The 19,496-nt window shown below is 52.6% G+C and overlaps 7 protein-coding genes and 1 pseudogene across 7 annotated transcripts, besides 1 other annotated feature; all 8 read left to right on the top strand.

Annotated features, from left to right (window-relative positions):
- Positions 1–1,441: a repeat region.
- A 2,333-nt stretch (positions 1,442–3,774) lies between these two features.
- Positions 3,775–4,320, top strand: LPMP_091560 (hypothetical protein; the record flags this gene model as incomplete). The annotated part of the gene is made up of 1 exon (XM_010706089.1): positions 3,775–4,320. The coding sequence occupies one exon, from the start codon at positions 3,775–3,777 to the stop codon at positions 4,318–4,320; it is 546 nt and encodes a 181-aa protein (XP_010704391.1).
- A 476-nt stretch (positions 4,321–4,796) lies between these two features.
- On the top strand, positions 4,797–6,788 carry LPMP_091550 (hypothetical protein; the record flags this gene model as incomplete). The annotated part of the gene is made up of 1 exon (XM_010706088.1): positions 4,797–6,788. The coding sequence occupies one exon, from the start codon at positions 4,797–4,799 to the stop codon at positions 6,786–6,788; it is 1,992 nt and encodes a 663-aa protein (XP_010704390.1).
- A 470-nt stretch (positions 6,789–7,258) lies between these two features.
- Positions 7,259–7,744, top strand: LPMP_091540 (hypothetical protein; the record flags this gene model as incomplete). Its single annotated transcript, XM_010706087.1, has 1 exon — positions 7,259–7,744. One exon carries the CDS (start codon positions 7,259–7,261, stop codon positions 7,742–7,744), a length of 486 nt encoding a protein of 161 aa, XP_010704389.1.
- A 552-nt stretch (positions 7,745–8,296) lies between these two features.
- LPMP_091530 (hypothetical protein) lies at positions 8,297–9,313 on the top strand (the record flags this gene model as incomplete). Its single annotated transcript, XM_010706086.1, has 1 exon — positions 8,297–9,313. One exon carries the CDS (start codon positions 8,297–8,299, stop codon positions 9,311–9,313), a length of 1,017 nt encoding a protein of 338 aa, XP_010704388.1.
- Positions 9,314–9,924: 611 nt separating this feature from the next.
- Positions 9,925–14,838, top strand: LPMP_091520 (hypothetical protein; the record flags this gene model as incomplete). The annotated part of the gene is made up of 1 exon (XM_010706085.1): positions 9,925–14,838. One exon carries the CDS (start codon positions 9,925–9,927, stop codon positions 14,836–14,838), a length of 4,914 nt encoding a protein of 1,637 aa, XP_010704387.1.
- Positions 14,839–15,686: 848 nt separating this feature from the next.
- Positions 15,687–16,052, top strand: LPMP_091510 (hypothetical protein; the record flags this gene model as incomplete). Its single annotated transcript, XM_010706084.1, has 1 exon — positions 15,687–16,052. One exon carries the CDS (start codon positions 15,687–15,689, stop codon positions 16,050–16,052), a length of 366 nt encoding a protein of 121 aa, XP_010704386.1.
- A 503-nt stretch (positions 16,053–16,555) lies between these two features.
- On the top strand, positions 16,556–17,107 carry LPMP_091500 (annotated as a pseudogene).
- Positions 17,108–18,328: 1,221 nt separating this feature from the next.
- On the top strand, positions 18,329–18,682 carry LPMP_091490 (cytochrome b5-like protein, putative; the record flags this gene model as incomplete). The annotated part of the gene is made up of 1 exon (XM_010706083.1): positions 18,329–18,682. One exon carries the CDS (start codon positions 18,329–18,331, stop codon positions 18,680–18,682), a length of 354 nt encoding a protein of 117 aa, XP_010704385.1.
- Positions 18,683–19,496: the final 814 nt, after the last annotated feature.

Raw genomic sequence — 19,496 nt, 5'->3', positions numbered from 1 at the left:
TTGGCACCGGTACCGGGGAAGCCTCCCCCACCGGGTGCCCATTCATTACGGTCAGAGGGCGGCATGCCAAACGGACATGCGGGGAGTCGCCAGAAGAAAGGAAACGAGTCGGTCAGCCACCGAAAAAACAATCAAGCTACCAGCGCTAGCACCAGCGGCGCACGCAGGGACGCACGTACACGAATCCTGGCGGCGCTGCGGTCGGCAAATCTACAAAAACGGAAGCTACAGAACCCGAAGGGATCGCTGGGAACAATCGGGAACCCATGCCGCAGAGGAAACTACAAAGTCAAAACTACCAACGCACAAAAGTAGAAAAACAGGGTGGGCTGAAAAGAAAGGGGAACTGGGTGGATGATGGGCGCGCCCACTCGCTTCCAATCGTGTCGTCCGCGAGGGTCTGTGCTGTCCCAACCCGTTCCCGCACCTGACTCGTCGCGGTTCCAGTTTTTACCTCGCCAACACCGAGTCTCGGGGCGATGCTGGGTCCGAAAAACGCGGAAACAAGGGCAGAGACCCGATTCGAAAACGGTGCATCTCTTGCGCCTTCGGGGACGAGTCCCCAGGTGAAGACCGTTAGGGTCCATTTTCAGGGAAGGGAGAAAACCGCTTAGCGCCAGGCGCCTGCCATTAGGAAGGAAAAACAAGAGACAATGAACAATGATTAAAAATGAGAAATTTAAAATGAGAAATCACTTGAAAAATGATCTGAAACGAAAGCCATTCATGTTAGGAAAAAATACAACTCGCAAAAATACAACTCGCAAAAATACAACTCGCCTCCTGCGTTGGTAGGCTCAACTTGCGGTTTATCCACGCCGTGGTCGGCACCCACACCCTCCCGCGGTTCCCGGAGCACACACACACCTCCGCGGAGGGAAACGGTTCGCCGTTCTGTGGCCTTCCGGTCCGTCCCGGACATCCGAGAGATTCGTGTCTAGGGTTGGGTGGGTGGGCGTTTTTTCGTCGCGGGCCGCATCAACTCCACTTAGTGTAAATTACTATATACATTTGGAGAAGAGATAAAGGGACAAAAGTAAAGGAATAATTCATAAGAAACAGATGCAGGAGTACATATTTTCCGACCTGGGACCCTAATTTCCGATCGGGAAGCATTATGGTACACAGACGGTCACACATCATAAGTGGAAGTGAGGAGTCGGTTTCCGAGACACACACACTCACTCAGGATTCCTTTTCCGTACAAGAACACCGATTCAGCTATCGGTCAAATTTCCCAGATCCAACACCACATCCCACCAACCACCTCCCCCCCCCCTATAAGGTCAAGTGCCATTCGATTGCCTTTGTATTTTTACACGTCGCCAATGGAACCCTAACCCTAACCCGTGTACCCTGGCACTCGCCGTCGGGAGGATTTCTCCGGTACAGTGGAGAGGGCGCCTCAAGGATAGGAAGGAATGGTAGAAAATGCCCGCACCCCGACCCTATCCTGATACCGTGTGACGCTGAAAATGGTTTTGGTTGTAGAATGTTTTATATTTCGATGCAATAGGAAAGGACCTCGGTATGCTTCGGCGATGGGCGTTAGTTGTGTGTCTGCCTTTTGAATCTGTTATTAAATAGTTTTTTTCAGCGCTTATGATGTGCTAGTTATGTTTTCACTAGGGAAAGTAAGGTCAAAGCTGTTTGTTGAAATTTCGAGTTTGCTGGGGTTATCAATTTTTCTTGGCGCAGATAACGGTTAGTGCGGCAAGGAACGTGAGTGGAAAAGCACGTGTGCGTTTAGCTATTTTTGCTGAGTGATGTGAATGGCGGTATGTTGTTTCTCGGTGCGTCATGCCAGCTTAAACCGTTTAGGGCACGAGAGCCCCTGCAACTGAACGCACTAAGCCAGCGACATTCGAATAGAAGGTGAAAACCGCCGCCTTTGTGAAGGATGTTTTGGCGTTTAAAAAAAGCTGAGGGAACCCGATGGATGGAAAAGGGGTGGTTTTGTTATCGCCGAAGGGCGGCGACTTCACCAATTCAGGGCAATAAGTCAGCACTGAGGGGGGGTTGAAGAAGTCGTAATTTTAAGTTTTGTTCGAAGGGTTTCCCTTCCCCCTGCCTTTATTTGATTTTCGGTGTGGATATGGATTGGGGAGGATGCGTGCTTACTGCGAAGCTCGAATAAAAACGCTGGTACTCTGGGCTTGATGGGGCGCGGCGGAAAGGATCACGCGGACACGACCATCGCACCGCTGCGTCTTTATTTAGCAGGCTTATCTATGAATGCCTGCCGGTTTGGGGGGAGGGGGCTCGGAACACCGACGTCGCAGGGAGCTTTTTAGCATTAGTGAAATACACAGCCATCCTCGAAAGTTCAATAATGGAAGGCATTTTTCTATTTTGGATGAATGTTGACAGAAAAAGCGCGGGCTGAAATGGCAGACACTATGGCGATCAAGCGGTGCCTCCTGTAAAGTTGAGCTTTGCAAGTTAATTGGCTTCGCTTGCGGCTTGTGGTGCGCAAGAAACAGAAAAGCGGGGGATATCAGCTGATTTGCGTGCAGCCACTTCATGCCAAATGGGCTGCGGTGATGTTGCTTCTTGGAACTGGTCTAAAGGCAATTTAGCGGAGTTTGGTGGAATGCCCTCCGTGGAACGCTTTCCACTCCCCACGCGCTTATTTCCGCTGCCGAGATTGCTTTCTGCCATCCTCCTCCTATCATCTGCACGTTTGTTGTGCGAAGCTGACGCCAATCGGAATGCTTAGGATTTTTGCTGACGCTGGCACGCCGCGGGTGCAGTAAGCGCTCAGGAACTGTGCCGAGGCGCTTGTTGAAGATATGTCATCTGTGTAGAGCGAATCTGCGTGACTTTTTGTTTGTACAAATCAGCTTTGATTTTTAAACACACGCGTTCCTCCAACACCTGCACCGTCACGGTCGGCTCCGCTGACTTCCACTTTTTCATCCTTGCTGATAGCGCCGCGCTGTCGCTGCTTTCTCGGCACAGGAAACGTGTGTGAAGTTTTTTGTTTCGGGGTAAGCTCGTAGGTGGTGGGGTGCTTTTGCACCTAGAAACGTATGGACACACGTAGTATCTGGAGTCCGTATCCCGAAGGGCACCATTTCACAATGGCTTGAGAATCGCATTTCTTTTATGTTCAGCAGCTCTTTCTCCTGTTAAGCGTGTACCGGTGAGAGAGCACCAATTTAGGCAGCCAATTTTTCAGCTGGCACAGGTGTGGGCGATTTATTTAGCTGGGTAGAATTGTTCTTGTTGTAATGAGGAGGCGCCGGTAGCCGTGCCTCTGGTCTGCGCAGGCGCACTCCCAGTGTGGAAGCTGCGAGTGAACCTGAAACCCTGCAGTACTGGATGAGCGTTGTGTCTCTTTTCTAGGGGCATTTCTTGGTTACAACGTAGCGTGGCTCTCGTCGTTTTTTTTTTTGTTAGATTTTAGCTAGCTGCCGCTCGCATTGCGCAGTGATTTGACGCAAAGAAAAAAGTACTTAGTGTAGTTGAGTTTATGAGGTGCCGGGTTATTTACCGCTAGTTAGGCTGTAAAATGGACGGGTGAAAAAAAAAAGTGCTGCTTTTATGAACTGTGTTTGCTGCTCTTCCTTATGTGGACATTGCACGACAGTGGATATAAAATCAGACAACTAAGAATCTCTCTTCGAGAAACCCTCAGTTGTTGCAAAGGCGGCAAAAATGATGACTGAAGACTTGTTCTCCCTAGCGTTAACCCTTTTTTTTCTTATATTTTGAACTGTTTTTTGGTGGTAGTACTACGATAGGACTCCTTTGTACCACTTTCGTGAAAGTATGGGAGGTAGCGGGAGCAAAGCGAAATGCACCACCGCCGTAGAGGTACCTCGCTATGAGGATAGTCCCCCAGAATCGACCAATATCGGAGACTTGGTTCTTTCAGGTCGGTACAAAGTGGCGTCCCCGGAGACGGTAGAGATGATGAAACAAATTCAATCGCCCCGTGAAGGTAACAAAATGTATCCCGACTCCGATGTGAAAGATATTAAGCAGTATATCATTGAGCAGGAAGGTCTGCATATTGGCCAGGCCCGCCGACGTGCGTTGTCGCAGCAGTGGCGTTTCTTTTTATCATGCGAGCCGATGCAACGTGGTTTAGATGCGGGTATTATCCTCGGTAGTCTATCTGCGTTTGTCGCATTCCGGAAACCGCGAAATCGTATACCCTTGAAGATTGCCTTCATATTTCTTGGCGGCTTTTGTGTCGGAATGGTGTCGGTGCCTCTTATGGTTGTTGGTGCAGACTCGTACAATTCTCAACGTATTAGGAAGCTGGAACAGGAACTGTTTGAGAAGCAGCGATCAGAATTTTACAGACGGTAACGATTTGCGTACATGCAGTCCGTGTGTTTGCTTTTTCATTATTTATTTTTTAACGTCGTGCGGTGCTTTGAAGTCCAACTGTTTTTATTTCGGGCAGAACTGTAGAAAATTGTGTACCTCAGCTTCTCATCAAGAAGAAAAAAGACTATTAATATCTCTGTAGCGTATGGCTATAAAAGAGGTCTGTTTGAAAGTAAAGCGATTTCTGGTATTGTTCAGGATTCGTATGTGTCTAGCGGTGCAAAGCCGCACTGTTGATTTGTTGCGCATGCGTATATAGATAAATACATGTATGTATAGATAGATATAGATATATGTATACATCTATTTATTATATTTTTGCCCAGTAAATGGATCTTTCAAATATCGCTATTTTTTTTTGCTTGGCATTCTGGTTCTACTTATCGGGACTTTTTTCTAGTAGTAGTGCTGTACCATGACAAGTTATGTTTCGAGGCAGTGTATCGAAATAGACAATGAGTGCCACACCAGTCATGGGCGCGCAGGTGAACCTCGCCTTGGGCCTCGATGAGGAGTGCTCACCATCGGAAACTGCTGGAAAAGATGGACATGTCGCGCATCTTCTTGCGCAGATTGCGTTTCTTCATCGGGAAGTGGAGCGTCTAGAGAAGCTGCTCTGTAGCATGCGAGCAAAATCATATGCTGACGTCCGTGCATTGACCAGTCAGTACGAACAAACTCTCAGACAAAAAAATGCGGAATTAGAAGATCTCCGGCACACATTCGGATCGCACGGAGAGGTTGTTGATACAGGGAGAAGGTGCAAACTTCTCGAAAAGCAATTGGCCGCTGCCAACAGCGAAAAGAGCGTTGCCTGCATGGAGAAGGCCGACTTGCAGACGAAATTGCGGAAGCTCCAGTCGCTACTGAAGACCAGGAAAGAAGAAGTTCTCAAAGCCCAGGGTACGTTGGAGGAGAGCAAGGTGGAGCGCTCGTCGACCATAACGGCACTGAAAATGACGGTGGAGACATTGACACAAGAGCGTGAGCGCCTGAGCTCAGAGTTGGCCGAGCAGGCAAAGCGTCAGCGTGTGGAACGAAGAAGCATAGGCACAGATTGTGTGCGTCAGCGTGCTGATGCGGGCAGTGAAACAACTCCTCTTGAGCGTCTCACCCAGGCGTGCCAAGTCTGCACGCTACAGGGCACAATGACGATATCAGGAGAGGATGCGGACCCGCCGCATAGCTTAGCGGCTCTTTTGGAGGAAAAAACGCGAGAGTGTGACCAGTTTCGTGGTACCTTGGAGGATTTAAGCGCGATGCAGCGGGACGCCTTGGCGATGCTGGAGGTGACGAAGAGCCAGCTGAACACCGAGACGGAAAGGAGACGGATTGCGGTTGCGGACGTAGAGAATCTATCAGTGCAGCTTCGTGCTTTGCAACAGAGGTGCAGCGATCAAACGGCAGCAGAACGCACGATGGGCGACAAAATCAGACTCTTGGGTGAGGAGCGGCAGAAAATATTGGTGGAGAAATCGCATATCGAGCGTGAAAAAAACCACTGGGAAGAGCAGCTGCGCCAGTACGAAGCAGATGTAACACAGCTCTCGGCGGCAAAAAACCATACCAACCGACAATTGAGCGCACTTGCCAATGAAAACGAAAATCTGCGTGCTGAAATGCAGCAGGTGTGCGAACGGGAGGCGCACGCACTGTATGCAGTGAAGGCAAAGGATTTGGAAGTGCAGGAAATTCTGAGTGCCTATCAGAAATCAGCACAAGAGAATGAGTCTCTTTTGGAAAATCAGCGCTTTCTTGAGCGAGAATTAGATAATGTCCGGGCAGCTCTTGCTTCAAAGGAGGAGACTGTGGCGTATCTGCAGGAGCAGCTGAGATCGATGCATTTACGCGAGCAGCAGCTGACACTGGATATCCAGTCGCTTGAATACGAGAATGAGAACCATCATCAGCGCCTAGCGAGAGGGGATCACGAGGCCGCCGAGCTGGAAGCAAAGTGTGCGGAGCTTGTTCAGCTCGTGCATGCCAAAGAGCAGTGCATGGAAGAGCTTCATCAGAGCTTGAGTGAGTTAAGCAAGCAGGTTGTGGTGAAGGACAACGAGTCACTGCTCCTGCGCCACCGCTGCGACGCGCTTCTTGCAGACAATGCTTCACTCCGTGCTACTTTTGCGAATGAAAAGGCGAAAGTGGAGGAGCTGGAGGCGTCCAATGCGCGCCTTGTGGCACGTGAAGTTCTTTCGCTGAGCGAAGCGGCTGACCGAAGAGAGCGAAGCCAAGAGCTAGCTGACGAACGAGCAACCGTGAAGGCAGTAAGCGAGGAGAATGAGCAAATTACAGCCTCTTGTGAACGGCTTGCTGAGCACAACAAAGAGCTGGAGGCGAGAGTAACGTCGTTGGAAAAGTCGCTGCAAGAGTCTGCAGAAGCGAAGGAAAGGCTGCATAGAATTGTTCTCGACCAAAATAAGGCGCTGTCTCGATTGTCCGAGTGAAGAGACTGGTGGCGCTGCGTCATATCATCTTTTTGTTTTGATTCGGGGGTGAGGATCTGCTGATGCGCGCGTACGTGTGGTTCTGAAAGCATCTCTTCCTTTTTTTTCCCCCGTACCATAGATGCTGCATATTTATGTTTCATTGCGGTGCAAGATAATCGAAAAAGAGGCTGTAGATGCATTGTAGGGGAACCAAGTCGTTCTTCTGCGACATTCCTAAACCACTCGCCAGGTGTACGTGTGTGTGATTTTTGCTGCTGATCAACTGCTGCTGTGTGATGCTGACTTCTGGCGTATCTTTGCATCTGCTTCACATCTGTTTGTACTTCACATACCGTTTATCTGTGGAGAGTAATACTGTCTCTTTATCTGGAGCCCCCTCTCCCTTTTCCCTGGCTGTAGTAAGTGGATCGACCTCCCTCAGAATTGCCAACGGCCAAGATCTTGCTGTTGTGTTGAGCTTAGCAAAAATGAATGCCATGTACTCTGCTGATCAGATTAACGTCCCCCCGGAGCTGGGGACGATCATGAAGCAATACACCAAGGCAGTGATGCGCGACAAACCAACTGATCTATACAAATACAGCGCCAATTTTTTTGCGATCTTGAGCGGCTACGCTACCCCTTTTGACGCGGAAGGGCAGCTAACGGAGAATGGTGTGAGCGAGGTGCCGTCGTGTTCGGCAGACCCAGTACCTGTCGAGATACAGGAGGAAGAGAGTGCGGATTCACAGGATCCAGTCGACGCCATCCTTCGCAGATACGACCGCACTGGAACAGGCTATATGGATCCGGCAGAGCTGCCGCAGCTTCTAGCTGACCTCAGGACAAGCTTATCGCTTGATGAAAAAGACCTGGACTCCGTGGAGGATATTCTAGCGGTGCTTCCGAGTGCCCACAATCAGATTGACCTGCTGGGGCTCCGCAGTTTCCTGTTCGAAGGTGTGGGTGAGTAACGCGCTTCTGTAGTCGTTTTTCTTTGTCTGCTTGCTTGCGTTTTTTTTTCCGCGTGGATGTCTGTGGTGTAAAATATGGATTGCATCACTAGGGGGTGGTTGCTGGTGTTGATTGTGCGAGAGGTGCACTTCTCTCTTTTTGGCTATGTACAGCAGAGGATGATGTAGCAACGAAATGCTCATTAAAATCAGTTTTCCATCGAAGACGAGAACAGCTAATGCGCGTTCTTTTCTGTAGGCTGGACTCTAGGAGGCAGAGAGACACATGCGTTTCTTGCAGCGACTTTCTATCGGGTTCTCACAACCTGTACCCTGCGCTCAGCTATCCCCCACTCCCAAAGCAAGACATCCGCCTCCGATTCTTGGCTCGCAGCACTGCAAGCGTTTTCACCCGATTACCGCCCATTAGACAGAGCCATTTTTTGTTTTTTAGTACTCCTCTTTACTTTTGTTTTTCCGTCTGCTTTTTTTTTTGCTGTTTGGTCTGCGCTCTCTCTGCGTGCGGGCACCCGCATGTGTGGGTATTGGTCTTCATATAGGTGACAGACGAATATGCCCCCGAAGCAGGCCAAAAAGGAGGCAAAGCCGTCTGCGCCGGTGATCACCGTCGCGCAGGAGCTCCACGTCGACACGGATCTACGCCGTCTGTATGAGGCGTGCGGCTCACTCGGGGGCCCCTTTGTTCCTTTTGCGAAGCGGGTGAAGACGGAGCTGACGCGTGTGAAGGAAGGAGAGCAGGAAGGGGTACCCCAGGTTCCTTTATTTGTGCGTGGCGAGGTACTGCTTGGTGATTTGAAGACTCTGTGCACCATTGTGCTGCGACCCTATCCCTTTCTCCGTGTGGTTCAGTTGCATCACGCAGTGCTCGGCGATGACGGCATACTCATTCTGTGCGAGTTTCTCAGTCAATACCAGCCTCTTCCGGATCGCAACCCATTTGGCATCCAGCGTCTCGAGTTGCCGGGCTGCACGATCGGGCCACGGGGTTGCTTGTATCTAGGCAACTACCTCAGGAGCAACGCAACCGTGACAAAGCTTGTTCTCGACTTCAACCCCTTGGAGGATGCCGGGGTGCGGGAGCTTTGCTCAGGGCTGCAGTGGAATAGTTCTCTGACGTCTCTCTCTCTCCAGTACTGTGGTGTAAGCTCGGTTGGAGCGGGTGACATCGCGTCGCGAGTCGTGAAGGAGTCTAACGTGTCTGTGCTTTCGCTGCGTGGAAACGCGATAGGTGACAAGGGTGTGGAGGAGGTGGCCAAGGCTATTTGCGTGAGCTCGAAGGTAGAGGACATCGACCTGGCGGATACAGCTTTCACCGGCGACGTGGGCGCTGTGCTAGCACTCTGCGAAGCCATCGAATGCGGCATGGCTCTACGAGTAGTAGACTTGAACATGTGCACCGTGACGCCTAGTGCCAGTGAGTGCCTACTCAAGTCACTGCAGGCAAGCAAGAGCGTAACGGCGCTACGAATTAGCGAGCGCACCAACCCGGTTGTGTACAAGCAGATCGTCGACATTAGCGCCACTAGGTCTAATCCGAGGAAGAAGAAGAAGGGTAAGAAAAAGATTTAAACTTGCTTCGTGAGTTTCTCCATGTATACTACAGATGGGCTGCTCTCAGCGGCTGATTTTCCTCCTTTGTGTACTAGGTGATGAGCTCAGCTGACCCTTTACATGGTGGCACAAGAGCCCACGGAAAAAGGCCAGTAGAACAGCAGAGATAGATGTTGCAAGCTGAAACGGATCACTGTGGTCATGTACTCAGTGCCGAAGGATACATGGTTGTTTTTTTCCTGTCGGTCAGCGTGTTTTCTTTTGCCTGGCAATCTGCTAGGAAAGTACGCCGCGATGATCACGCCCTTGTTTTGCTTTCTCTTCCCCTCACCTTCTCCGTCTTTATCTTCCCCTTTGGCGTGCTTCTGGTGGAAACACAAAATGCGCTTGAACACAACGCTCTTCGGATTCTTTTAGGAGTGCTCTCCAGACATACATTCGGAAACAGAGCGCAATACACCAACGGTCCCCTCTTGTTCGGTGCGGAGCATGTGTGCGTCCTGACTTCGAGTCGTATCCACTCCGGCATCTTGGTGCATTCAAGTTCCCCACGCAAATAAGGAGTTTCTTCTCCCATCCTTTGGGTTCCGTGATCCCACGTTTTTCAGCGAAACTGCGACAGGCGGCCCATGGTGCTTCTCTTTTCTGTTGAAAATCCGACAGGCAAGGATGGTGGCAAGGAGGACGGGAAGGGTGAGGTGCCTTACGCGTGGTCCACCTTCAAGGATCGCATCGCCGTCATCTATGATGATCGAAAGGGCGTGCAGCCGTCTGAAGAGGAAATTGAGTGGCAGCTTCAAGTGGCTCAGTTCCCTGTAACGCCGCACTTTTTCGTCACTCCCTTCGATGGCGTTATGGACGGAAACGATGAGCAAGAGTCGAAGGCGCTGCAGTTGGTGTTTGAGGACATCATGCATTGCGTTCAGCGAAGAGAGAATGTCACTGTGATCCACCGAGGCGTCAACGCTGAGGCACATCTCGAGACTATCTTGATCTCCTTTCTTCAGGCAGTTCGATCGTCTGCGGAGTACGGAATGCAAGTTGTAGCGGACGAAATCGCGAAGGAAAAGCAGATGCAGCGGCTGCTGCAGATGAACGCGAACTCGGGGGACGCAGATGCAACAGAGGCGCGCGGCACGAAAGCGCACGAACGCGATACCACGGGGCAGGGTGGGGGCGGCGTGCAGCTGTCAAAGGCGCTGCGTAGGAAAATTGCCAAGCTGCGACAGGAATACCACTACCCGCACCCCGCCGATAGGCAAGTAGCCGCAAGGAGCCGCTATGGGCTCATCTCAGCCGCTCACAATGACCTATTGTATCCACCACGCAATGACTCCTCCTTGCTGAGGCCGCAAGCGTTTATCGCGTATCCCCCAGTGAGCCGTGCTACCCGGACATCGAGGGCTGCCTCGCTGGCGGCGGCCAAGAGCACGCGTAGCCACACTATCTTGTTCAATCAGATGCAGCGCCGTAATACTGCAAAGATGCTGGAAGAGCTACGGGAGCAGGAGGCGGTCGGCGACTGTGAACCTATTCCCGGAAACGGCTGGGGGGACAAAGTCACGTTCTACACGTTCGACGGCGCGTCATCCGTGATGGCGCTGCCGGGGATTCCCAACCTTGACGAGGTGATTCGCGAGTTGGCGGTCGACTTTTGGGTTCGCACCGACTTGAAGCCAGCGGACGGCAAACGAGTACTGATGCAAATGATGGAGGGTCAACGCGAGGATGTTGGCCAGCTGTTCCAACTGAGCCTCAACTGGTACGAAGATATGCCGGACTCTCTCCGAGTCGTTATTCGCGACTCTGCCAACCGAGTGCTGGAGGCGGTGGGCTCTGTGGCGAAGGTGGGACTCACCGACGGCACCAAGTTCCATCACGTGATGTTACGCGTTCACAGTTTAGAGGAGGGCCAGTTGTCGTGCGAGGTGGACGGGCGACCCATTAACATTCAGCTCATTCAGCAAGAGCATCCCGTCGCTTTTAACCCGTGGTCGCATCGCCTCTTTGTGGGCGGCTACCTTGACGAGGTGAACTCACCAGCCTTGGTCTTTCGTGGGGTCATCGCAGAGCTGCGGTTCTGGTCAGGCGTATTCCCCTCGCATCCTATTGTGCGGTGGCCGCTCTTTGCCGTCGAGGGCGGGATGCTACAGGAAATGACGCGCACAATTCCCGCCGACCATCACGAGACACTCTTGAACCTGCACGCGGTGGAGGAGTCACCGCCGCGCAGTGCCCCATCCTTTGATGGCAACCTAGTGGTGAACGTCGGAACGTTGCCGCTGTTTGGTCAGCTCATGCACAACTGGCGAATGGAGCTGTCTTTTCGCACTGACGTCTCGTCGCGCATGATGACGCTCGTAGGCGTGACGGATCGAAACTTCAAAATGCAAGAGTTCGGCATCGTGCTGAACTCGGAGCCGGTCATTACAAAGGAGCGGCTGCGCTACCACGAGCTTCACACGACCTTCTACATTGTGGACGCATTCGGTGCCTGCTGCTCAGCGCTACTCCGCGGCACCGAGCGTCAGAACTTGATGGATGGTGAGTGGCACAAGCTCGTGTGGCGGTGCATCGACAGTGAGACAAACAATTTCAGTGTCAAGGTGGATGATGTTCTGCAGGACCTGCTCTTCGTGTCGCGGGAGGGACCGACGCGGTTCGTGATCTACGACAATTGGATCGCAGTTGGCGGACACAACGTGCGAAACTGGAAAATCCAGCGCCCTTTCATTGGGCAGATTGGCCACTTTTTCCTCTCCTTGCAGAGATGCCCCTATGTGACGCTGGCGATGGACGAGGGCCCTGGCGCTTACGTACTGCAGGATCGCTCGCATCACAACAATCATGGGCTGCTCATCAACTCCACGACGAACGTTGTGCGCCGCAACGATGTGGTGTGGACTCAAGGTCCCGCCGATAAGTCCGATGACGTCGACAACGCTGCCTGGCCTGACATGCGGATCTTCAAGAATAACAATGTTTCCGTTGCAGCGGTGGTTTTCACGTGCGCCTTCGGTGAGCGCAGCGTTGCGCACGAGACGCTTTACGATGTGCTCTCGGGGAAATTCCACGAGGTCGAGAACGCACCGCACATTCTCACCGAGCGCACAGAGGCGCAGTGGAAGTCGTGGTATGGTCTACCTGCGGAGTGCTACCACGCACTGGACAGTGTGGCACGCCTGGAGGAGTCTATCAATGTGGTCCTGAGGGCAGAGGCACCGCGGGGGCATTTGCTGGTCACCGTGCATATCGGCGACTGCTTTGCTTCTGTGCTCCATATCCGCGAGCCGGAGCTGCCAGCTGACGCGGTGTACGACTGCAACATGCTCAAGTGGCACTATCCGTACATGGTCGAAGGAATGCAGGGCCGGCGCGAGCTCATGCTAAATCGCATGATCGAAGGTGTGGAGAGGGTGCTGCTTAGCGACACGCTGAAGCCGTACGTTACTGCCAAGTTGGGCCCCCTGAATTCCGGATCCCGGTCGGTGCTCACCGACGACATCATTCGCAGCCTGCAGAATATCGGGTGGCCATGGTTCTTGCCAGTAGTGCTTCACACGCACCTGTTGAATGCCGAATTTGGCTCGACACTGCATCTGATTCAGCGCGTCCGCCCCCATATGTCGGCGAACGAAGCGGCAGCTGTCTCTTTCGTCAGCAAGAAACTCACTGACGGTGTTCGCGAGAACGCGTCGCTGATGATTCAGCGGAACTGGCGTGTCCGTCTGGCGAAGCGCGAGGCTGCGCGGCGGAGCGAGCTGCGCAGCTTGAACGACCGGAAGGTAGAGGAAATACGCGCACTTCGTATGAATGCGACCGTCAAGATGAAGGGGTCTCTATGCGCGCTGCTCATTACGCTGCACCATCCGCAGTGTCCTGGCGTTCCGGCCATCGACAGCGATACAGGACCCCTTCAAGACGCTCTTCGACAGCAAGGCTACGAAGTGACGACGCTGGAGGACCCTGACATGGCGACGATGCTGCGTGCCGTCTCACAGACGGATACAACCAAGTCCAACTTCATCTACGTTAGCGGCTACGGTGGTGCACTCAACCTTCGCCAGCCACCGGTCTTTGGGTTCGAGTCGTTGGCGGTGTACGTCGAGGAGGAGGCTCAGCGGGCCACCTTGGACTGCGACGAAAGCGGCACATTCCGTCAACTAATGGTGCAAATGAAGGCGGAGAAGGCCATGGTGCCGGTCAAGAAGTCGAAGAAAAAGGCAAAGAAGGCTGCAGCGGCTGCTCGACCAAGGAAGACGGCTGAGGAAGCCGAGCTCCAGCAGCGTCAACTCGAGGGTCTTCTGTTCTCGTACCGCCAGGAAATGGAGATGGAGGAATTGTCTTATCGGGACAGCCTTGTGCACGAGTACGAGTCGATGAACCAGCTTCTGTCGCGGCAGCTGCGACATGTGACCGCGGTTACGCGGGAGTACGAAGAGCGTTATAAATCAAAAGGCCCTGAAGGTGACGCGCAGAACTACGTGTATACGGGCAAATCACGCATGATTGAGTCCTTCGCCACGACTGTCGTGGATATGGAGGATGTCATCCGAGCTGCGTTGCACTGGCAGGACCCACCACCAGGCCTGCAATGCGTCGTTGCGGTTGACCTGCAACCTGTGATGCCGTACTCGTGTGGTGTGGCGTGCCTCGCCAGCAGTACCGGAAACACGTTCCGAGTGCCTTACCGCCCGCAGCAGCGTGAGCTCCTGTCCCCGATCCTTGTAAAGGCTTTTAACGGACAGCTTCCAAAGATCTCGGCCACTTCCAAGTATGCTGTTCTCTCTGGTGGTATTGAAACGGCGGTGAATCAGCGGGACTGGAAGTCGTTCGCGTCGTACGTGGTGAGAAAGCTGCAACCCTACTGCCCCCCCGAGCGCTTCCGCATGCTGTGTGGGGAGTTAGACCGGCATCTTCCCTTTGTCGCGGAGCTAGTACCTGTGCGCGACATTGTCATGGATGCTGAGGCCAGGGATCGTCGGCGCCGAGAGCGCGATACACAGAAGGTGAAGGCGCAAGTTTCGTTTGGCGTTGGCAGCGCGAAGATTCAGAGTGATATGTTTTCCCTCTTCCGTGATTTCCTAGAGGGTGTCACAGTGAGCGAGCTTGCCTTTGTCAACACAATTCGTATTCTCTTCACACAACAAAACAAGGGGATCGATGGCATTCAAGTGGAGGAGGTCATTGGTGCGCTGGAGAAGTGCCGCCCTGCTGTGTGCAGCATGGCGTTCGAGGTGCGAGTGACTGCCGCTGGCGTGGAGGTGCAGTTCAAGGTATCCGAAGTAGGGGATAAGCTTCTCCTTAGTCAGTGGCTCAATGTGGTCTCGTTGCGCAGTCTAACGTGGCAGTTTCACCAGCGGCCACTGTTTGGGATGGGCCGACTGGAGGTTGACTATATCGAGTACCTGTATGATGCCAAGTTTGCCTGTAGTGCGAGCCGCTACTGGCAACTGTGCAAGCAGTTCCACGCGTTCCCTGTGCCGAAACCGTACGTTCGCTTCGTGCAAGCCCGCGTGTTGATGTCATCAGACAAGCAGTAAGGCCCGCAGGAAAGGCTCGTGAGGATGCTGATGCATGGCTCAACCGCTCCTCCTTGCTTCAAGTTTCATTCTTTCTCCAAAGCTCTCCGTGCAATTCTCGACTCGCACTCGGCAAGGAGATTTCAGCGCTATGCAATGTGTGCTGTGTTTTCTGTTGTCTGCTCTTGTTGCGCTGGCATGTGCGTGCGCCTACACGTATGTGTGTATCCGTTGCCTTCTCTGTGGACACCAACAGGCAGCCCTGTGGCTGATTGGGGATGAACTTTGGCAGCTCGCAGTAGCTTCTCGTCTTGCCAGTGCGGTCCTGTAGGTTCTTTACTTTTCTTTCAACCATGTACAGAGGTCACTCATAGCGGAGATGTGTTTTGTGTCGATTCTCCACGATGTGTCATTCTTGAGTGAAGAAAGACAAACAAGAGGCATAATCGTTACTCCTCAGGGCAGCTTAGCAGTTGCTCTAAAGAGCCGAGCGCTGCCATTTCTTTTTTTCTTGTAGGGGAAGGGGGCTTGTCCTATGCGCGGAGTGCGTGCATTCACGCGCGGGGGGCGTATGCTCTTATACCCGTGACAGTGCCGTCAATATTCTCTCACCACTGAAACTACCCCCCCCCCTTTCGTAATATGCTTCACTCTCCTACTACTTCCTTCGCTTTTGGTGTGCGTTTTGTGCTCTGTATGCAGTAGTACGCCCTCGTTCGTGGATGACCACTTAACTCAGTACAGACAGTTGCGCAACATCAGGCACGTTACAGCTTCCCTCTGTCCCCATAAGCTGCGTGTCGGGGTACGGTTGCCCTATCGACCGTTGTACTTTTCTCATCATCGCGTGTGTTGCGAACGTTGTAGCCATGAAGCTTGTGCGGCGTGCCCGAAAGGGCATTCGTGAACGACGAATGAAAGCATGCATTAATGATCTGAACTCGAATTTGTCGAAGGTGGAGATGCGCGTCTTCCGAAAGCAAAAGAAGGAGCGTGATGCGAAGCGTCAGGCTTTGGGGATTGGTGAGGTGGTACCAAAGGATGTACTGAGTGGCCGAATGAACCCTGATCTGTACGCGGTGGAGTGCCGGCTTCACCAAGAGGCAGGCCTACCCAAGCCGCTGCCGTACCAAGGGTACAAGGAAGATCTGGCGCGGAGCCGTGCCACCACCCACTGCGTGGGGTTTGTTGGATTCCGGACGATTCTGCATGCTATCCGGGCCCGCAACATGTAGCAAAGATTAATTACAAGTGTAGTGACAGATTCGTTGGTTGACGCATCGTGGAGGCATCTTCAGAGCCGCATGAGAGCGCAGCGGACTCTTTCTCCTTTTCTTCTTTCGCTCAGGGACGCTTTAATATGGAGGACACCAGCGGCGGGACAAGCGCAGGACAAAGTTGACAGAAAAACAAAGACAGTCGATACTGCCTGGATTTGCATTGCTTGAGTAACTGGAAAGTGCGTGGGGCTTGTGGATACCACGTCATTAAAACCTCTTGGTTGCCAGGTGGCATCCATCTCTAGTCGTCTGTCACATCGGGGAGTCAAGAACAACAGTTGTACTGTTCCACTGTGTACCCTATGCACTGTCAGTGAGTCTATGAGCTTTGCACCTCTCCCAATTCCTCCTCTGGCCCCCGTGCATCGCGGCCTCCTCACTGCGTTGCAATTCACTCCTTTTCACCGCCTGCGGCGAGCTGTTTTTCTTGCGATTATTCAACCTCTTGCGCGCGCTGATCTCTTTTGTGTTTACTTGCTTCTTTCGTCGCTAAATATGAGTGCCCTCGTACTACACTGTACGCACTCGCCTGCTCTGTTCCAAGTCGCAAGACACCCCGAAGGCCACCCAGCCAACGTAACAGCTGTGCATCACGTCTACCAAGTACTTCCGCTTAGTCGACCTTGAGAAGCGCAACACTGTGGGCAGTTTGTGATTCATCGTGGATTGTCGCGCTCACACCGAAAGGTCTCTTTGTCGAGGAACACCCTGGAAGCCCAAGGAAGCTCCTCGCAGTCACCGGCAGAGACGTGTCCAACGACTTCAAATCCGTCGACTGCCCCTACTCCGCCAAAGAGGAGATGGAGTGGCGCTACAGTGGCAACCACCACCCTGATGAAGTGTCTCAGCTGAAGGAGTCTTTCCAGGGAACAGAGAAACGTCGCCGGCACCGTCGCCGTTTTTATCTTTCTCGCCATTTGTTTCTGTTTCACCCTTCGTTCTCCTCAGTAATACCCATGGTCGCGGCAACACGCATAGCGCGTTCAATAAAAGGAGAAGCAACGCTATGAGCGTGCCGTTAAACGCATTTTCATAGTGTTCTCTGTGAAGCTTGCTTTCATCATCACGCAAAGCTCAGCCTACTCTTTTGTAGCTGAGCCCTTCTCTTTCCCTTCTCCATTTCGTCGTTGTCCCTGTGCCCAGGCGACCATCCTTCTTTGGAAAGTGTACTCTTCACGGTCAAGTCGCACGGCAGCAAGTTTTTGCAGTTGTGTTGAATCCTGCCTTTTTATCACCCCCCCCCTATTCTCTTACGACGCCTCGTGTGTGCCCAGCACCTTCCTTCCTCCTCTTCGCTCTTCCACCTTCCCCTGAGACGTTTTTGTGCCCCACTTTCAGAATCGCGGCGATGTGTTCTGTGCTGTTCACCGCGAAATCCCTTCACTGTCGACTACGGAAATGCACCGGGAAAGCGTTGAGTGCTGGAACATCTGACGCATCCCTCGAAAAAAGGAATCGAAAGCTGTCAAGGCGGAAAGTAAAAGTGCACTTGCTATCCCTAATGCGACCTCAAACTGTTCGAATCGCACTGACGGACATCTCTGAGCGGGAACAGGTGAAATACTAGCTCGATGCGCAGAAGGCTTGAGTCTCAGACCGCGTGAATGCATAATGGGGAGGGGGAACGCAATTCTTCTTGTCTCAGTGGTCGCTCTTCAAGGATTTTTACCTGTGTTCGTTGTGGGTGCCCACCGACGTACCTTTCGTTTTCGCACCGTGCAACGTCCTCGAGGCCGCCAAGGCATGGCACACAGCCTCCTTGCGCAGGTGAGCGTTTTTGAGGCGTTCTGTGAGGCGCCGCTGTTGCTGCTCTTTCCTCTCGTTCTCTACCAACTCTCTTCCCCAGGATTGGGGACTAAGCACATCTTGCCCTGCTCTACTCTTCCGCCCCCTCTGTAATCGTGCCTGCTGGTGTGCAATTTCCTGTTGTTGCTGTACGGGCAACGTGTGCTCTCATGCGCGCATCTGAGAAGGGAGTTTTCTATGTCTCTTCAACCGTCGGCCTCTTTGTGTTCTGTATCTCTTCAACGCAGTCGCGTTAAAGATCAGGTTCGTATCCGCCTTCCATGGGTCTTGTAGGTTCCCTACTTTGTCTTTCCCTCACCCTTGCCTGTCCTGCTCTTCATTGTCAAGTGAGCCTTACAACGGAAGCAAACAAACACATACATAAAGGAACTCGGCTTTAGATGCGTGCAAGGTTTTTCTCTTCTCTCCTCTGACCTGTAATCACAATGACCCCTAACTATATTCATTTGAGTGAGGTGGAGAAGCACATCACAGAGAATGATCTATGGTTCATCAAGGATTTCAAGATTTATGACATTACAAAGTTTGTGGATCAGCACCCGGGCGGCGTCGACACGCTCCTCAGCGTGGCGGGTAAGGATGGCACAAGGGACTTCAACGCTGTGGGTCACTCAGATAGCGCCGTGGAGGAACTTGCGCGGTACTACATCGGCGACATTCACCCAGACGATACGAATAATGTTCAGCAGACTACCAGCAAGACAGCAGAAAGCTACTTCGGCATCGCAGTGGTGCTGGCGCTCGTCGCAATCTGCTTGTTTTTTATCTTCCGCCCCTGAAGGAGTCAGAGGCTCGTGCGGGGAGAGGTATTATCAGAGGTGAGAGACATGAGAACAGAGGAAACGTGGATGTGCGCAGTGCTCCGACGAGTGGTTCTCGGGTACACTATTAGCCTCGCGTTCTTTCTGTAAAGTAAGGTGAAGACGCTGCCTTGCTTACGCTACTCCACTTCTCCTTCTCCATTCCTCTCTCTCCGTACGTGGTGCCGTGAGAGGGGCCTCGAGAGACAGCAGTGCCCGAGAAAAGACAAGGCAGAGGCCCAGCAGTGTAAATCGTGGCCATTTTTTGTGTGGCAGCGTATGTGTATCGATTTCAATGGCCGCCTACACAGCCCCCGAAAAGAGAAGCAGCGAAAAGAAAATGGCAAAGTTCTCTACGGAGGACGTTGAGTTGCTCCGTTCCTTTCCGTAACAAATGTGCACGTGTGCTCACTGACTATAACCCTCCAACCAAGTCTTGCGAATCACCCCGGCCGGGTACCTTTCCTCTACTCCGTCTTGCTCTCTGTGATTATGCTGGTTTTTTATTGTGTTACGTAGTGAGAGCACGTGTGGCAATCGAGAGATAATGCCTTACCAGTCGCTTGGGACCACACAATCTTTCACATGTTTTATGCGTCTGTGCAGGTGCTGGATCTCTCGCTGAATAGCTGGGGGAAGAAGCGACACAAGCTGGCGAGCTGCGCAGTCTATGCTGGGACTTGTCTCTCTCTCTCTCTTTGCGCTACACTTTGTGTCGACTCTGCTCCTTTCCGCTGTGTCTGAGTTTCTTCTCTCTCTGGCCTTTTTTCCTCTGTACTCTCGCTCTCCTGTC

Source organism: Leishmania panamensis (assembly GCF_000755165.1).
Source record: "Leishmania panamensis strain MHOM/PA/94/PSC-1 chromosome 9 sequence".
NCBI classification, from domain to species: Eukaryota; Euglenozoa; class Kinetoplastea; order Trypanosomatida; family Trypanosomatidae; genus Leishmania; species Leishmania panamensis.
This window is presented reverse-complemented; position numbering and strand designations above follow the sequence as displayed.